A 19,265-nucleotide genomic window follows, 5' to 3' on the forward strand; every position below is an offset into this window, starting at 1 on the left:
GTGACTGTCTTATATATATATACAAGACTAACACACATCTAGTAAATGCTAGGGCATTCTCGAAGGAACAGGATATTTCTAGAAACAGGTGGCGTGATACTAGTCACGTGACCTCGCTGACACAACAGTGGAGTATGTGGTGTGTTTGTTGTACGGAAATAGACAATACATAAATGCACAATTCAGATCTTTAACGTATACAAAGACACAAACAGAGTACAATACAATGCTGCTAAAGTTACTATTATGAGGTAAACTGCCTTTTTATAACAAAACACAATAGCACCAACAAAGTCAGGTTTGTGCACGGCTCCACTTTTCATACGTTACACCCGTCCGCTGTGATCAAATGCAAGGGAATGTAGCCCAAAGCTATTAGTTCTTGTAATAGAGTAATTGTGTGGGAGAGGAAAATACAAAATCGAAAATAAAGTAATGATGAAAAACTCGCCAAATTAAAACAATTTTATTGATAAAACACGAAAACAACGTTATTTTCGTGTTTTACCAATAAAATTATTTTCATTTGGCGAGTTTTTCATCATCACTTTATTTTCTATTTTGCCCCAAGCCATTATCCGATTTGCCAACAAAAGAGACAACCATCTATCACAACATTAAAGAATGTGATAAATGCAATAAAATAAGATTAACTGTAACTTAAGGGATTTACATGTCATATGCACTGGAGGAAACGATACTTGAATGGCTTGCTTGAGTGACTATTTGCAACCAAACTGGACTGAAAGAACAACAGACACTTCAAGAAAATTCATATGTTAACGAAAAGCTAAACTAAGGCATAATACAGTCCTGTACCAAATTGGCAATAGCTTTTCGGTGTATTTCCATTGCAAAATGACTTGTCATAATGTCCAAAGCACATCTTCCTCTCTACTGTTTTCCATAAGCCATCTAGTGTACAAGACAATGATTTACCAACACCTGTTTCAACAGTTCAGTCACATAGAAATCCGTGTCTGGTGGCTTTATTGGAATGTCTTCATATAGAATATTACAAATATCCTTTTCATTCTCCAGTTTTTTAATGTATGCGTTAGTTAAACAAATATGTCATGGAAGCAACGTGTGTACAAGTGACTTTTGCTGCTTTTCCAAACTGACGTCCTTCTTTTTTAAGCCTTTTGCTGTTCTGCAGGGCATGAGGACAGCTTTCACCACAGTCCTTTGTGTTAGTCTATTCTCACCTGTTAAAAAGACATCACACCTTGCTTATCGTGGTTTAGGTTCGACTTGTTGCACGTCTCTTTTTGGATGGTCCTGGTACACCAAGTCAATCCATATTCCTTTGTTTGTCGATGCCATTAAGTACAAAGGATATTCCCATCTGAACATATCTTTATGATCTGAGCGTATGACAGTTTCGTGTTAAAAAATGTTGTTACATATCCTTCCCAAAAGTGATAAATTTTCGGTGGCATGACATCCCCATGCAATGCTAAACAAAATTTAGTCCTGATATATGCCATTCCACAACTACTTTACTTCGGGTGTGTTTGTCTCGTGATTTGTTGAGTTGCATATTCAAAATAGTTTTAATATAGTACACTCAACTGTTCAAACTTCTGAATTTATATTTTAACTATATACAACAAGAAAAGGCAGGACCAAGAACAGGAATATAAAGAACTTTTACTTCTCTAAATAAACCTAATTCTATTAAATTCGGTGTATGTTTTGGCCGCGTAGTTTATGTTATAAACACCAAACTCCTTTATGAACTAATAATGGATTTTATTTTTCGTTAAACTCAAAAACGAACAACAGTTTAATCTAAGTTTGATCAAAACATGAAACCACGTTATTGAATTATTACAAGACGAAACATTATGTTTAAAAAATACTTAATAAGAAAAATTTGTAACAAGTTACCCTGGGTTCTTTTAAAACATAGTTCGTATTTTGTCAAACTTTCAATAATATTTTTGCCATTATATGAAATACACCAAACTCATGTCTGACAATCAAGAGAGCTATTCATATTTGAGAAGAGAGATGTAAAAGTTTCTAATCCCAGAAATAAAAACTCCGTACGTTTTACTATCTGTCATTAAATGTACATTCTCACTTATAGCATTGGGTAAGGCAAAATAAAAGATTCCCATTTTTAAGTTACCCAGTATATTTTTATTGATATTGTAATATCGGACTGTACTGTGCATTACCTTCCCCTCAGTTAATATGTAATGTTTTAAATTATTGTATTTTTATCACCATTCTCAGTTGTACGTGGTAAGGTCTTCAAGTAAGTTATTCAACATTCCATTTTGCTAGTGAGCATACAAAATATATTCACAATTGTTTGTTATATGGGTGCTCCTGCGAGAAAGATAAACTTTAATATTATGGGAGACACGGTTGTTTTTCTAGGGGCCACGTTTAGATCTGGGTAAACAGACAGGATCTTAAGAACATAAATTATCCTAAACAAAACTTTAAAATATTCAACTAGACTTAGTAAGCACTTTTGATTTTAGCTTAACTTTACATTTAACATAAGGAGGTAGTTTCACTTTAACGTTGTTTTCAGTGAAACTTTTGTTGGAATAGTAAAGTGATTTCAGTGTATAGCAGACTCTGACTTTCGAGGGAATTTGAGTTTATTTCCTTAGCTCTTACGTTAAGCAGAAATTAGGATTATCTGTTTCAATCTTAATGCGTAACTTGTCGAGGTTGTTTTCTTTTATTTTCCTTTACTTTAAACTTAACTTGACTTTAGTGTAATTTCAAGGGGAAGTACAATGAAACGGTAAAAGACATCTCTTACCAGTTCCATACATCCAATAGACCAGCTTACTCTTTTATTTTGTCTTGTTTTATGTTTTGTTTCTGTGCTAAACACAGATTGTGAACTTGAGCACTTATATCCCTTCTATTTTTGTACGAAAAATTTGGTTAGAGTTCGGGTAGAAGTACACTCCATGGCCCGCTGTCCTTGAACCTCCAGATTTCTGAGCCCTAACTGACTACTTTGAGGTAAATCCGCAAACTGGAAAATACTACGGTATTGATATTCTGAGCATTTAATGATCAATGAGTATGTGTTGTTCTTTTCAATAATTAATATAAATTGCACCATTGCAGAGTGAAGAAGACAATTCATGAAATATAATTATATAGATTATAATTATATCAGAATCAACCAGCTTTGTTTTCAACAATATCAATGTTTTACAAGTAATTAAATAGTACAAACAAAAACTAAAGCAAAATTATAAAAGTTAGATAAGCTTAGAGTAGTACTATACTTTTCTGCTTGAAAAGTTACAAGAATTCATTGGAAGAATAATACATTTGAAGCATCAAAAATAAAGTATAAGCATGGTTTCAAAGGTTCAGTTTACTTGAAAGTGCTTTTATTTTTTAAAGCCCAGATTCCAGTGTAAGAATAATATCTATAAAGGGTGTAAGATATTTCCATAGTGAAAGCAAGAAGCATAAATGTTTTATTCACTTGTGGTATTCTCAAGTAAAGTAATTTAACTTTCGGGTGGTAAAAACAGGATGAATACAAAAATATGTATTACATGAAGCAAATAACACTATAAATAACACACTAAAGATTAATATAATCTTTATTCATAAACATTATGAAATATTTTCACTTGGTTGGCTTCTGTTTTCATATAATGACTTCTGCTGGCTGCTGAAATAAAGAGAGTTTCTACACCAGTCGAAGATACTATCAAAACAAGAGCTAGGGCGAGAGAAAAATAACCATGGAAACACATCACTTTTATGTCAGACTAATATTCTGCTGTGGTAAGAAGATATTACCTTCATCAACGACTATTCCGAACAAACAAATGTAACTTGGACAAGTATCGGTACCACCCTTTGTAATAGGCTTACTCTCTGTTATTTGAAATAAACAAATGCAACTTGAACAAGTATTTGTACCACCCAGAAGTCTAGTGCAGAATGTATGGGCTTCCCTACGATCTTTCCCATTGGGCCCCTTTATATCCAATATATTGTTGCGTCATCGAAATCATGTGATTCTCACGCTCTCTCCTTTCTTGAATTATCCTGTACTTTGGCGAATGTTCTAGTTCTTACTAGATATAGGGTAGGCGGATATATATAAGAGGGGAATGTAACGTGTCTGGGTAGAGAGTGAGTAATTGAACTGCAGTCAGAAGTATTATTGACGTTCGTTGATATAGCGTTGTTTAGCGCGATTGTTGAAGTTGAGTGTATCGGTAAAGTTGTATTCGGAAAGAATAAACCAGTTTTTATTAAGAAAGAACTTGTGTCGTTAAAGTTTCGTCGGAACGAAGTTGCGGAAAATCAATTAAAAAACGGAGACGTAACAATATTATAGAACTATGGGCTTCTATTCAGCGTGCTCCTTCTGCACCGAGGGGTCTGCGGGGGCAATTTCTATGCCCCAGTACCACCCTTTATAATAGGCTACCATCCCCAAGGAATAGACTCAGGTACAAAGTCAAGCTCGTACTAGCTTTTACCTAATCAAGAGATTTTGTGTATGTATGCGACCTTTGGATATTCGGTTCACTAAGAAGACGCTAACCATATGCAAAACAGCTGCTTAGGGAAACTAAAGGAAAATAAGATACATATGAATAAAGTTATACTCTAACTTGTTATGAAAAGGTAGGCCCGGCATGGCCAGGTGGTTAGGGCACTCGACTCACAATCTGCGGGTCGCGGGTTCGAATCCCTGTCACACCAAACATGCTCGCCCTTTCAGCAGTGGGGGCGTTATAATGTGACGGTCAATCCCACTATTTGTTGGTAAAAGAGTAGCCCAAGAGTTGGCGGTGGGTGGTGATGACTAGCTGCCTTCCCTCTAGTCTTACACTGCTAAATTAGGGACGGCTAGCGCAGATATCCCTCGTATAGCTTTGCGCGAAAATCAAAAAACAAAACAAAATAAAAAACAAATGAAAAGGTAAAATATGACATATCGCCACATGAAAAGTTAAAAATACAAGCCTAAATATTACGGGTTGTAGGTTTAAGTTTTGAGCGCCTTTGTCACACCTGTTCACAGCCTCTTTTTATAGAGGGATAAACTTGTGGAATTTTTGGTTAAAGATGTGGTTCGTGCTGCTTCTTTAAATTCTTTTAAACTATTGTCGAATAGGAATAAAAACGTGAAGAATTGGGTTAAAAATAAGTAACATGTATATGATGACTTTACTACAATTAATAACACATTTCAATATTATAAACAGGGTTTTATATCTTATTTATAAAAGTGAAAAGAGCAATAAATTTTCTAATACACCAATATTAATATATTTATATATTTTAATTTTGTCGCTTTACGTATTCCGCCATCTACTAGCAATTGGAAGACCTTTCTGATGTGGGAACCGCGGTAGTTGAATTGTAACTTACAAGAAATTGATGTTTTTAGTTAGACAGACTTTATAAATTATATTGTTAAAAATGCCGAATTTGTGAGTAACATTTTTCATTTGTTTTCATATTGTGGTATGTGGTACTTAATGAAAAAAGTAATACATTTCAGAACTTGTATAATTACCTGACATTAAAATTGATACTATTACTAGTACTTGCTAGTAGTAGTACTAACGCTACTTATTTATTTAAATTCAAAATTATTGTGATTGTGAGTGTGATTGCACCTAAAACAGCGTAAAAAACAACAAAAACACTCAATTATATCAGTATCACTATTAATATTTTAATTGTAATAGAACCCAAATTATAATAACCAAAGTGTAATACTTTGCATTTACTGTAATTAAGCGTCATTTTACAATTTTTTTTTCAAAATTACCAATTGATCTAACTTCTAAGTCATTCTGTAGAACCCATCATCCTCAGTAGAGCTAGAAATACCCAATAGTTTAATGTCATCAGAAAAAACTTCTAATTTACTGCATAAGGACTTATAAATATCATTAATGTTCATAAAAAAAACGAAGCTCAAGCACAGACCTATGAGGCACGCCACTAATAACAAAATTTTATTGTGACTGTTAATCAATAATAACACTTTTTTGTTTTCTCTTACCCAGCCACTCTACAAACCAATCAACTAGTTTTTCCACATCTACTTATATGATTTTTTTTTAGTTAATCTTGTGTGCGTGGCACCTTTTCAAAAGCTTTTGAAAATCAGAGTACACCAAATTCACAACATCCTCAAAAAAAAAAAGTCATTAGACTAGTAAAGCAAGATTTCTCATGTTAACTGATTTTTAGGATGTCATATTTCACTGAATTTTTTTGGAAACCTTCTTTTATCAGAAAACTCTTATTACTCCCCTTTACAAATTTGAGTAACATTAGCAACTCTCCAATCTTTAGGCACCTGTCTACTGTATTTACCTACTAAATATGAGAGACTCGCATATCTGATCTTTTATCTGTCATCCAGTATTTCACATAAAATGTTCAGTCAGGAATATTCCAAACATCCTCTCTTGTAATTAAGGGAGTTGAAAATCTACTGTTCTTTACCACACCAGCTATCAAATAATAATGCAGAAGCTTTATCAAAACTAACTTGATAAGACAAGGAAACTGTTTTTATTATGTTCTGAGTTTAATTATTTCTCTGTGCAAAAATGGACATAAGAAGCATTAATGAATTGGGAGAGATTGATGGAAAATTCTAATTAACAAATTAACTATGTTTATCTTGAATGTAAAATTTGTTCATGATTACTGTATAAGTTTTGTGTGACTGCTATAGCATTTAATTGTTTTCAGTAACAAATCTGTGATGTCTGAAAAAAAACAACTAATTTTATATTATTTATTATATAGTGCAGTACCAAAATATACATTTAACTGTGCTAGTAAAATTTTTTATCTAATTGCAAATTTGTGTATACATAATGTAATAATAATAATGTAGATTTATCATTATATTTCTGTATGGAGATTGCCAATTTTGAGGTTTTTAATCTTTTTTTTTAATAAATATATATAAAATTAAGATTTTTTTGTCTTTTTTTAGTGTATGCATTTAAGCATTGTATTTTACATTTCTTTATTACAACATAAGTAATACTAGAGAATCAGTTTGCTAATTGGCGACAGATAATTGTACTTTTAAAAGAAATTAGAAATTATGAATGATAATAATTTTTATATCTCTATACTGTAAGTAATTAGCCTGTTCGTTATAGAAATTGTGTGTCTCATAGTCAGATGGTATTTTAATCTTTTTTTGTGTTTATTAGGTCAGCTAAAGATTTGTGGGTGTTGATTTCTGGAAGTTCAGTGTTAAAGTCTAAGGTGAGTTGTTTTCATTTACAGGTTATTACCAAAGAACATATTATTTCTGATTTCTGAATGATACACATGGAAATGGAAATAAAACAACCTAGTGAGCTTTATTAAAGATTTTTCTCTTTCACCCACTTTAAACTAACCCAATGTTGGTACTTTCTAGTACTTCAAACTCCTATGAACATTAACATCTAAATGTGGTTATTTATTTTTCTAAGTAGCTGATATATGTGTCATGAATTTCAGTTTTGTAATTTTATAGAAAAGTCACTTTATTATACTCGCCTGATGGAAGGAATGTTGTTTTCACTCTTCTCTGTATGTGCGTGTAAATATAGTTACTGGAAAATGTTTCATCTGGTTTTTTGCAAATTTTGGTATAAAAAGGTTGATCAGCCCCCAATGACAATTGATTAATTTGGTTAATGTTGCTTAAAAGTTAAGGTCACACTAAAAACTGAAGGTCAGTGACTTTTCATATAATAGTAGTAAATTGGAATTTTGAAAAAATGGTCAGAATTTGAGAACAAATTGAGACAGAAAGAGAATCTTGGCACTTAGACCTGCATCTCTGAGGGTGAAAAATTGTTAAGTGTATATTTTAGTTTGGTTACTGCAAAAGTCCAAAACACATTGCTTGGGTGGGAGTTGCACACTCTTGGAGTGCCTTTCATATGTTTTCATTCATTAAAAATGCTAAAGTTTTTTGTATAGTTACATTTCTTTTCCTAAGTTTTCTAAAAGAGATAAAATGTGTGTTAAAAAGAGAAAAATGTATCACAAGTTTTTAAACACACCATTGTAGGCCTTAATCTTAACTAATGGTTACTAGTTATGTTTTCCCCACTAGCAAATTCAGGACTGATACTAAATTTATTCTTTTATAAGTTACTGTGCCATAACTATTTCATGTATTAAATGTTAATATTTATATGTATAAATCTTTTGTGTTGTATTTTCCTTTCAAATGTTTTCAGATATAAATACTCAGTTTAATTATATGTAACAGTTTTTTTTAACTATCACAAATTTGTTCAAAGATGCTAAATGTGGGGAGAAACTGGTTTATCTAGGCCACAGGCACTTGGACTGATAAAGTCTATGTTATCCCACTGTTGGGGCCAAAATAAAAATATTGCTTGTATGCCTATGTAGGACTGACCCTGAAAAAACTGAACAACTCAAAAAAAAAGTTTCCCAAGAATTTATTGTTTTTCTAAAGCAATTAATTAATCTAAAATCAATTTTCCAAAGTTATTTTAACTTGTTGATCAATATTACTGAAATGCTTAATTTAAAGTTGCTATGTTTATGTGAATAATCAAACTAAAAAGGGACATAAAGTTAGAATAGTTAAAGTACTGATTGTGTAATACTTTTTATTTTTTAAAATATTGAAGGGGGAGGGGTTCAAATAGTAGTTAGACTCCTGCTACTTGTGCAACCATTAGGAACTTCCTTTATTTCTCCAATAAGTTTGCAGTTAGTGGTGCCATGTTACAAATTTTCTAACTAGAATTAAAAAAGTAACTAATATCCAACCTATATAAAAGCCAGTGTGTGTCACATCACGCTTGATTTCTTGAAATAGGAGGAGTTATAAAACCCAAAATGCATTTATTCAGATAGAATAGTTCGATTACTGTCTGCCCATTACAATTTTAGAGATGGGGATGTAATGGGGCTGTGAGGATGTGTATGTCATCTGAAACGTTACAAGTGTAGTGAGTGTTGGTATAATAAGCCTAAAGTCAAGACATAGTGTGGGATCACCTAGCCTAGAGCCAAGTACATAACACTTATCATGAAAGTATAAATATTGATTCAATTTTAAACTTAAGTTGTTTCTGAATTAAGCTGTTTTTTGCTATATCCCCAACGTTTTTAATAAAAAACAAACTTATTTAATGAATGGAGACTTTAAATTAAGAAACCAACAAATATTTTTCCAGTTTTGTTGTCTATACATTTCATTTTATACTTTCAGTACATAGACTAACAAACATATTATGTTATACTTTTGTTGCTAAGCAACATGACATAAATATCATTGTTGGAATGTAGTGTTACCAAAATGCACTTGATTTTCTATATATATTAGGATTTGTTAATCTAACTGATTTTTATCAATAATTATTCTATGAATATGCCATGAATTCATTTCATGAGTGATCTTAATTTTGATTGGCTCACAAAGAAATTTGCCAATGTTTGATTGCCTCAACTGCACTTTTCTGCCTCTTTGTTAGTCAAGTTTGATTTCACAAAATTTATTTATTTCAGTTAGCTATCAAAAGTGAGGTTATGGTACTCTATGGGGTGGGGGGTGGTAGTATTTGCCCCGTCATTTTTGATGGGCTGTACACTAGTGTGAATAATATTTGTTGGTAGTTTATTGTGATCATACAACATTGTTTTTTTCTGTTTCTGATATTTGTTGTAACAAATCTTCCAACACAAATACTGAAGTCAACAAAGATTGTACAGCAGGGTCTCACACACAGCTTTGATGGCCAAATACTATTTATTGTATTAAATGATCTACATGGGCCAGTGTTCTGGGGTAAATTTCTCTTGAGTATGCACTTTACACAAACATATAATAATTTATAAATGATAGACAATGGACAGAGCTTTCCAAACATATATAATATATTGAGTTTTTAAGCAAACCGAGGAAATATACAATGGTGGGGTGTTAAAAGTAGCATGTTGCCAGCAGAAAAATTTAACTTCAAAGCAATAACACAAACATAAAAATTGTAAGTATGACTCAAGCCTTTATTGTGATTAATTAAAAAACATTTATGTTTTGAAAATTTATTATTAGCTGATTGTCCCATTACTTTTTCGCATATAAAAGTATCCAAAATAATATGTCGCCGTAATAAAGACAATAATTACAAATTTTTGTGTAAATAAAAAGATTAGAGTCTAAAATCAATCCAGGAAGAATATAATTTGATTTAATCATACCTCAAACACACGGTATCAAGATATATTTTGGGTATGTTCATTTGCAGCTTGTAATAAAATTAGTTTTTTTTTAAGCACGTGATCTCCTTTACGCATATATCTAGTGTAGATACTCAAGTTATGTAATTTTGTTATATCGTTATACACAACAGCCAAGATATTTGTTGTTATAAATAACTGAAAGGGTAAGAGTAAATTGTATTCTTCAATAAAAATGGGACTAGGTAATAATCTCCCTATGACATGCCCCTTGGTCCAGTATATCATCCTATCAAGTTTGGTTGAGATTGGTCCAATGACCAGGGAGTAGTTCACGGACAAAAAATTTTTTTACTTTTATCAGTTTGGATAGTTATTAATAGTTACTCTGGAACCAAACTATCTTTATTATTTTGTCACTATCTTTTTTTTTTCAATGTAGTTTAAGAAATGATTTCAAAAGCATATTTTAATGTTTGAAACATTATTTAATGAGTATGGTTGTCACATACTTTTTCAAGTTAAATGTTATTTATTTGCCCTAAAGTTTCTTACCATAGCTATTTGTGCTGTTTTAATTTTCCCAACATATAATCTTGAATGTAAACTACAAAAACCTATGAAATGTTGTATTTTACAAATGTTTGAGAATTTGCTTTTATAAATGTTTTCAACTGCGTAATATGTTTTTTTTTATTTGTTGCTGTTCTATGTGCAGGAACTAGTTGGTACACAACTTGAAAATAATGCTTCAAAAATTCAAAATGGTGTCAACTATTTTAAAGAACCGAGGTAAGATAAATAAATCCTGTTTTGTAAATAGTAATAAGGAACCAGTTCATAACTTCATTAAGGAACATAACAGTTTCCTTCATGATATTGTTTTCATTGGGGTTGTAGATCAAATTTAAACCTTGGAACAGTTAAAATATCAGATTTCAGTTCATTACTTATTTATTGGTATTTAAATTAATCAATAAGTTGATGTTAATAAAAATCATGAACCTGATGTGTGATGACTTAAATAAAATTGATGAAAATTATGGTTAAACCAACTTTAAAAATATTCACAATGAAATAGTTGTTGTTCAAGCAATATATAACATAAATAACATTTTGACCAATGCTATGTCTGTTGTATCCCAGCCAGTTTGATGATATCTGGAATTGGATGAAAGGCTTTGTTGGTACTAGTACATTCAAAATTTTATTGAACTAATATTTTATGAATGTATGTCAATAAACTTGGTATCAAATTGTAGATGTTAATTCAAATGTTAGTATTATACATTAGTTAATTTCTTAATTTGAAGGTAAGTTGCTAAATATCAATTTTTGGGACACACACACACTGGTACATTATCTTCTGGGTTTGGTCAGATTACATTTTATGATGCCAACAAATCAATGTTTATAGTTTCATTCGATTATAAACTCAAATTTCCAATATTTGTAAGCTAGAATATAAAATAAGAACCTCCTACTTCTTCTATTTCTGATATATCATAATATTTATTGAATCCACCATGTTGGCTCTGCCCACCACTTCATCATTTGAGAAGACTTGTTTATCTACGTCTACTTTTTATACCTAAAAGTTTATAACCAATGAAAAGCTCTACATTTCCTCTACGTAATTGTGTTAGTGTTTGTAAGTTATTTATAAGAAAAAAGCTTGTATATTGTTGGAGAGTTTGAAGTATTATGATCAATGCTCTTTTCCGACCAAAAAGTTGATTTTTTTAGACCCAAATACAGCATAGATAAGAAGCCTGGTAAATTACAATAGATTTATGTGGTATCGGTATAGTCATTTATAATTTTTTGGTATTCAAAAATGTATATATAAAGTCTACAAAAATAATTTTTTTGCACATCGAACTGAATTTGGTCAAGGCTCACGCTGAGGGTTAGCAAGTACGACTCACGACTGCAAAAAAAATAAAAAATAACTTCAAAACATCATAAGTAGTGGAGATCGTTGTTTTCCAAGTATTTTTTATTTACTGTTCAATGTTTTAAGAAAAATAACTTAAATTTAAATATTTATTTAGTAACTAGTAATAATAATAATAGATAATAATAATAATAATATATATATATATATATATATATATATATATATAACATATGGTAACCCAAACCTCACTGTACCTTTTAAAATTTTGGAAACTATGCATTTATTGGTTACTATGTAAGCATGGTAAAATAGGAAACAGGATGTTCATAAGCTCTTTCACACCTATATTACCACTAAATCCAGACCACCCAAATTTATTGGATCGGATACAGAGCCACATCATAAATATTTTCTCTCACTTTTATGTAGTACTTTAGACAATTCTTGTTACTGTACTGTGTAAAAAAGACCGTAAATTCTACCCCACTGTGTTTTCAGAGCCGGGAATCGAATAGACTCTGTAGGAAATGTCTGCTTATCAATCTACATTCAAATACCTACCAGGTTTATTGGATCGGCCCAGACTTTCTTCAAAGCCATAGCATAAGCATTTTATAATTCTCATTGTAATCATTATACTGTCAACAACTTCCTAAATCCTACCCCACTGTGTTTTCAAAGCAGGGAAAGTTCTGGAAATTGTGCCAAAAAGATTATTTGATATTGACGGTGTCAGTTCAAACTATGGTAACACCTAAATTGGATCTCCGATTCATTGCTTTATATTTGGCAGGTTTTTAGTTCAGTTTCTAACAGTAGAATAACAATAAGAAATATGTGTAAAAAAAAGATTAGAAGAAACTCTCAGGAGGTTTACTTGGAACTTTGCTGTCCATACTGAAAAGAATAGAGTACTATTCATTTTGTTTCTTCTAGTTTCTAAGCCATCTACTAGCAAAAAAATAACTACAGAAAATAAGAGTGAAAAGGTGAGAAGTGTAAACTCTGACCATAAGTACTCTGAAATTTTGTGATCAATACCAATAGTACTATACATGTTATTTTGCATTTGCAACCTTTATTTTCATTATACTTTGATTACTTATCTTCAACCTGGAGAATCAAGTATAATATTACAGTAAAGAAAATAACCAATAAAATATAAAGCTTTACTGAAAATAAAAATGTTTGATTACGAGGGTTTTTTTTATTATAAAAGTAACTAAAAGCATAAAAATAAAAACTTATTAGGTAAGATTATGAAAGAAAAATAATAAAAATCCGCATGGGGTATACGCGCCAGCATCTTGTGTGTTATTCAATGTGGTAACATGAGCTGTACGTGTGCCATGTAATTTTCAACTTGTGTCAGGGTATTTTTTGTCAGACACGGTTCAAAGGTCAATAAAACAAAAATTAATAAATATAAATAGATGTATACTGTTACAAGATGTAAGCTATTTAGAATGACATTTATGGTTTCCTGTAACAATTTGCAGTTATTTTAAAACAAGAAAATAAGGTAATTTAGATTCATTTCCTAATTTTTTATGAGGTCAGTCAACTTGACCAACACCATATAGAGCTAGCAATGATAAAATTACAGATTAAATATAATGTTTTATTTAAAAAAACATTTGATGATTATCTAGAAAGATATAAAGATTACGTATATGAAACTTGACAATTTTCAGGTAAAGAGAAGTATTTTTAATCCTAATATCAAAATTCCTATTCCTTTCTGAGCATAATTTTATGATGGTTACGAGGTTGGTCAAATCGACCAACATGACATGGAGTTAATATTGATAAAATAACAGATTAAATATAAAGTTTTATCTTAAAAACATTTGATGACAAATATAGGGATTATTTAAATGAAACTTCACAAATTTCAGATAAAAGTATTTTTAATCCTAATATCAAAATTCCTTTGCATGTTAGATAGTCAACATTCTGAAAGAAAAAAATTCTTGAGCAAATCTTTGATAACAAAATCTTAATACTTAATTTAAAAAACAGATATTTTATGTATGAAAGCCTTGTTATATTTACTAATAATGTGCAAAACTTTGTAAAGGTCCACATACATTATCAAAAATTGTAGTATAATTACTCTCATGGATACAATATCAAAATGAATAAATGGCAAGATACTGCACTTTGATTTTTCTTTGTTTAATAAAATAAAATGTGGATTGAAACATCACCACAGGATTTTTGTGTGATAATTGTAGATTAAACATTCCTAAATATGTGCAAGTAAAATCTGATACACAAACTTTAATTCAATAGCTTGCAGTATTTTTACTTCTGATACTATGTTTCATGTAATTGACAGTTCTCAGTGCATCAGAGGTCTGATGAAATTTCTTGAACAGTCTTAAACCAGCTGATGCTTGAATTTATAGGTCTATTTACACGTATATTGTAAGATTTCTCTAATTAATACTTATGTATTTTGTTTTACAGTAAAACATCAGTAGAAGGTTTGAAGAAAGACAGTTTTGAAGAGCCTCTTTTAGAATTCATTAAAAAACTAAGCCAGCTTCTGGTAAGATAAGTTGGTTTGTTTGAATTAAAATTATGATTAAAATTCAGCATAGTGATGTCAAAAATTATCTTACTGAACTACATGGATTACTTGTCCAAAAAATGTTTTATGTTAGATATTCAAGTATGATTTTGATTAAAGATCATTATTATATTATCATAAGAAACTTTTTCTGAACTTTTAATTATCCAAAAGTTTGTTTCAATTTCTTAATGAATAAAATGTTCAAAGCATTTACTTGATTGAAGTTTTTCTTGAAATATTAGTTACCCAGGAATTTATTGAAAAGTATGATTTAATAAAGTGATCAGTGATAAAAGCATTGATTTTGATTACATTTTTAGAGAATTAGGTACTTTTAAAAGTATATAATCATTTGAATCTTGCAAAGTTATAATACTGGGTGACAATATTAAAAGGTTAAAATTCAAGGTACTTGTGTAAATGTTATTAAAATACTCAAATGATTAATTTTTTGTGTAAAACTTTAAGATCAATCAGTGGCCTTAAAACAGACACCACATGTTTTGTTACAAAGGCTGTTGATTGGTCATAGAATAAAGTTTTTAATTATGTACTAAAAACATTGATCATTTGAGTATTTTAACTGGATGACAAATTTTATTTTTGCTGTTTTTCATTTCTTTTTTACATGTTGGGTATCAACTATCTAGACTGAAATAGAGGCTTCAATTTAATTCTTTAATAAAAACTTTATTTTGAATAGTTTCAAACTTAATATTAAAATACAGAGAGTTACTTGTACTTTATAAAATGATTTGAATATGCTAATACTTTGGCATGTTGCTAAAAATGCAAACCATAGTGTCTTGATCGATATGTTTGGCACCTGTGTACTTAGTTTGATACATATTCCCAATCATTGGAAAATGCAATGCTGCCACAGATAGACTTGAGAGATATGTTGCAGCTCTTTTCAAGATAGGGTATCTGACTTAAAGGATATTAAACCAAATAAGTTATTTTGAAGAAGGAAGCATTCAGTTTTCTTCAGGAAGTGGAAAATATATTTAAAAGCAAAAACTCCTAAACCATACCATGATTCAGAGAGGGCTATGAGAGAAAGCCGTCTAACTAAAAACAAACAACAAAAAGACTGTGATTTTTCTAGACATATCTCCTGATGCCATTAACACATAATAAAAATGATGTTCACAAAGTTCATCAGTCATAATTTTATAAATTCCAGCCACACCTTAGAAAGTATGAGAAAAAAAAAGATGACTCAAGAAACTAGGATCACAGGAATTTCATATCTACAACTTAAATGCTTTTGGTCTACTTAAAAGTGATGATGAAAGCCATTGTCCACAAGCATTGAAGATATGTGGAAAGATTGACAAAATTTATTTTTTAAGATTGACCTCATTCCTCTTCACAAAAGGTTGTAATGGAACTTGTGGTATCTAGCAGTAATGTTGTATATAAACATGGCTGTCAAGTTTAGTATAATCATTAATGGATGAATTAGTTCCAGAGGGCAGCACAAGATGTGGAACTTGATTCTTATAAAGTCCAATTAACCTTCATTTTATGCAGTATTTTAAGTACAATAAATTAAATAGTTTGGGCTTTTTTGTTTTATTTTGAAAGAGTTAAAAAAATAATATATATATATAAAGATTATAATAGATAGATGTTTAAATTCATTGATCTATTGAATGACAAAGACTGAGAAATATAAGTCTTGTAAGGAAAGAAATTATCAGGATAATTGGCTGTCTACTTAGCACAGGTCAATCAAAATATAATGTTTTTAATCAATCAATAAATGGTAAAATGTGACTGTGTGAAAAAACTTACTTCATGCATGTTAAGCTGAAACTTAACAAGTTGTTTTGTTTATTCTAGAATGTTGAAGAAGAACAGTGCTACCAGTTGTTTTGTTCTTATCTTTTATACGAGTATAAAGGTACCCAGGGAACCCTGAAGGTTAGTGAGTAACTGGTACTTGTTAGATAAATATACTAGTCTGTAATATGTATAACCTCTAAGTAGTAATTCTGAGTGGAATTATTTGGCTACAAATATATAGATACAAATGCACCATCTCTATGTGTAAAAAATGCTAACAATAAGGGCATCTCACAGGGACAGTGTTGGAATGTATAAGAACACTATGAATAAGGGCATCTCACAGGGACAGTGTTGGAATGTATAAAACACTATCAATAAGAGCATTTCACAGGGACACTGTTGGAATGTATAAAACACTATCAATACAGGCATTTCACAGGGACACTGTTGGAATGTATAAAACACTATCGATACAGGCATTTCACAGGGACATTGTTAGAATGTATAAGAAAACTATCAATAAGGGCATTTCACAGGGACAGTGTTGAAATGTATAAGATTCTATTATATAAGGGCATTTCACAGGGACAGTGTTGACATGTATAAGATTCTATTATATAAGGGCATGGTAGTATTAAAGATTCTTTTACTTCACAGGGACTATGTTTAATCTTTAACTCAAACTTTACCCAATATTCATTGTTGTTATTAAATGTTTCCAATTTTTTTGTTAGAAGTGTGTTATTGTTATGTTTAATACAAAATAATATTGGTTTCTTTTTTCATTCCTTCAGACTTTGCTAGGAAATGAAAGACACATACAGCCAATGTTACATGAGGTAAGAGTACTTATTAGTGTTATCAAGCTTGTGTGTATGTTGAGGGGTCTTTATCCCATTATTTTTTAACCCTATCGTTACGGGTAGTTAAGGGTCAGAGGATATGCCATCACGTTTGTAGACTTACATTCAAAATTTTGTTGAACTATTATTTTATGAATGTATGTCAATAAACTTGGTATCAAATTGTAGATGTTAATTCAAATGTTAGTGTTATACATTATTTAATTTTTAATTTGAAAGTAAATTGCTAAACATCAATTTTTGTGTCACACTGATATGTTATCTTCTGAGTTTTGTCAGATTACATTTTATGACACTCACAATACAATGTCTATAGTTTCATTCGGATCATAAACTCAAATTTCCAATATTTGCAAGCTAGAATATAAAATAAGAACCTCTTACTTCTTCTATTTGTTGATATATCATAATATTTATTGAATCCACCATATTGGCTCCGCCCACCACTTCATCATTTGAGAAGACTTGTTTATCTATGTGTACTTTTTATACCTAAAAGTTTATAACCAATCAAAAGCTCTACATTTCCTCTACATAATTCTGTTAGTATGTCTAATTTATTTACAAGAGAATAGCTCTTATATTGTTGGAGAGTTTGAAGTATTATGATCAGTGCTATTTTCCAAACAAAAAGTTGATATTTTTAGACCCAAATACAGCATAGTTAAGAAGCCTGGTGAATGACAATAGATTTATGTGGTATCAGTATAGTCAATTATAATTGTTTAGTATTCAAAAATGCATATATAAAGTCTACAAAAAAAAATTGTTATTATTTACATTGATGTGAATTTGGACAAGGCTTATGATGAGGGTTAGCAAGTACAACGCACGATTGGAAAAAGAACTTCAAAACATCATAAGTAGTGGAGATCATTGTTTTGCAAATATTTTTATTTACTGTTTGTGTTTAAGTAAAATAACTTACATTAATATTATTTGTAATATATATATATATATATATATATATATATATACATACATACATACATACATACACACACACATTATGTATGATAACCAAAACTTCACTTTACCTTACAAAATATTGGAAACTATGCATTTATTGGTTACTGTGTAAGCATGATAAAATAGGAAACAGGATGGTCATAAGCACTTTCACACCTATATTACCACTAAATCCAGACCACCCAAGTTTATTGGATCGGATACTACTTTATACAGAGCCATATCATAAATATTTTCTCTATCTTTTATAAATCACTTTAGACAATTCTTGTTGCAACCACTGTACTATAAAGAAGCCAGTAAATTCTACCCCACTATGTTCTTGGAGCTGTGATTCAAATAGTTTCTATAGAATACTTTTGCTTATGGACTTATTGGATTGGCCTGGACTTTCTACAAAGTCATAGCATAAGCATTTTATAATTCTCATTGTAATCATTATACTGTCAACAACTTGCAAAATCCTACCCCACTGTGTTTTCAAAGCAAGGAAAGTTCTGGAAATTGTACGAAAAAGCTTATTTGATATTGACGGTGTCAGTTCCAAGTATGGTAACACCTAAACTGGATCTCCAATTCATTGCTTTATAAATTTGGCAGGTTTCTAGTTCAGCTTCTAACCGTAGAATAACAATAGGAAATATGTGTAAAAAAGATTAGAAGAAATCGTCAGGAGGTTTACTTGGAACTTTGCTGTCCATACTGAAAAGAATAGAGTACTATTCATTTTGTTTCTTCTAGTTTCTAAGCCATCTACTAGCAATAAAATAACTACAGAAAATAAGAATGAAAAGGTGAGAAGTGTAAAATATGACCATAAGTACTTTGAAATTTTGTGATCAATATTAATAGTACTATACATTTTGGCCCGGCATGGCCAGGTGGTTAGGGCACTCGACTCGCAATCTGCGGGTCGCGGGTTCGAATCCCTGTCACACCAAACATGCTC

At 30.7% G+C, this 19,265-nt stretch overlaps 1 protein-coding gene across 1 annotated transcript in view; it reads left to right on the plus strand.

Annotated features, from left to right (window-relative positions):
* Window positions 1-5,357: 5,357 nt before the first annotated feature.
* LOC106464132 (nucleoporin NUP188 homolog) overlaps window positions 5,358-19,265 on the plus strand; it is a 29,528-nt gene continuing 15,620 nt past the window's right edge. Inside the window, exons 1-6 of the mRNA XM_022391811.1 lie at window positions 5,358-5,450; window positions 7,209-7,263; window positions 10,931-11,004; window positions 14,585-14,666; window positions 16,539-16,619; window positions 17,279-17,323. Coding sequence (XP_022247519.1) covers window positions 5,440-5,450; window positions 7,209-7,263; window positions 10,931-11,004; window positions 14,585-14,666; window positions 16,539-16,619; window positions 17,279-17,323 — 348 coding nt within the window. The 5' untranslated portion in view covers window positions 5,358-5,439. The remainder of the gene's footprint in view (window positions 5,451-7,208; window positions 7,264-10,930; window positions 11,005-14,584; window positions 14,667-16,538; window positions 16,620-17,278; window positions 17,324-19,265) is intronic.

The sequence above is a fragment of the Limulus polyphemus genome, unplaced genomic scaffold (assembly GCF_000517525.1).
Source record: "Limulus polyphemus unplaced genomic scaffold, Limulus_polyphemus-2.1.2 Scaffold1567, whole genome shotgun sequence".
In the NCBI taxonomy this organism is placed as follows: domain Eukaryota; kingdom Metazoa; phylum Arthropoda; class Merostomata; order Xiphosura; family Limulidae; genus Limulus; species Limulus polyphemus.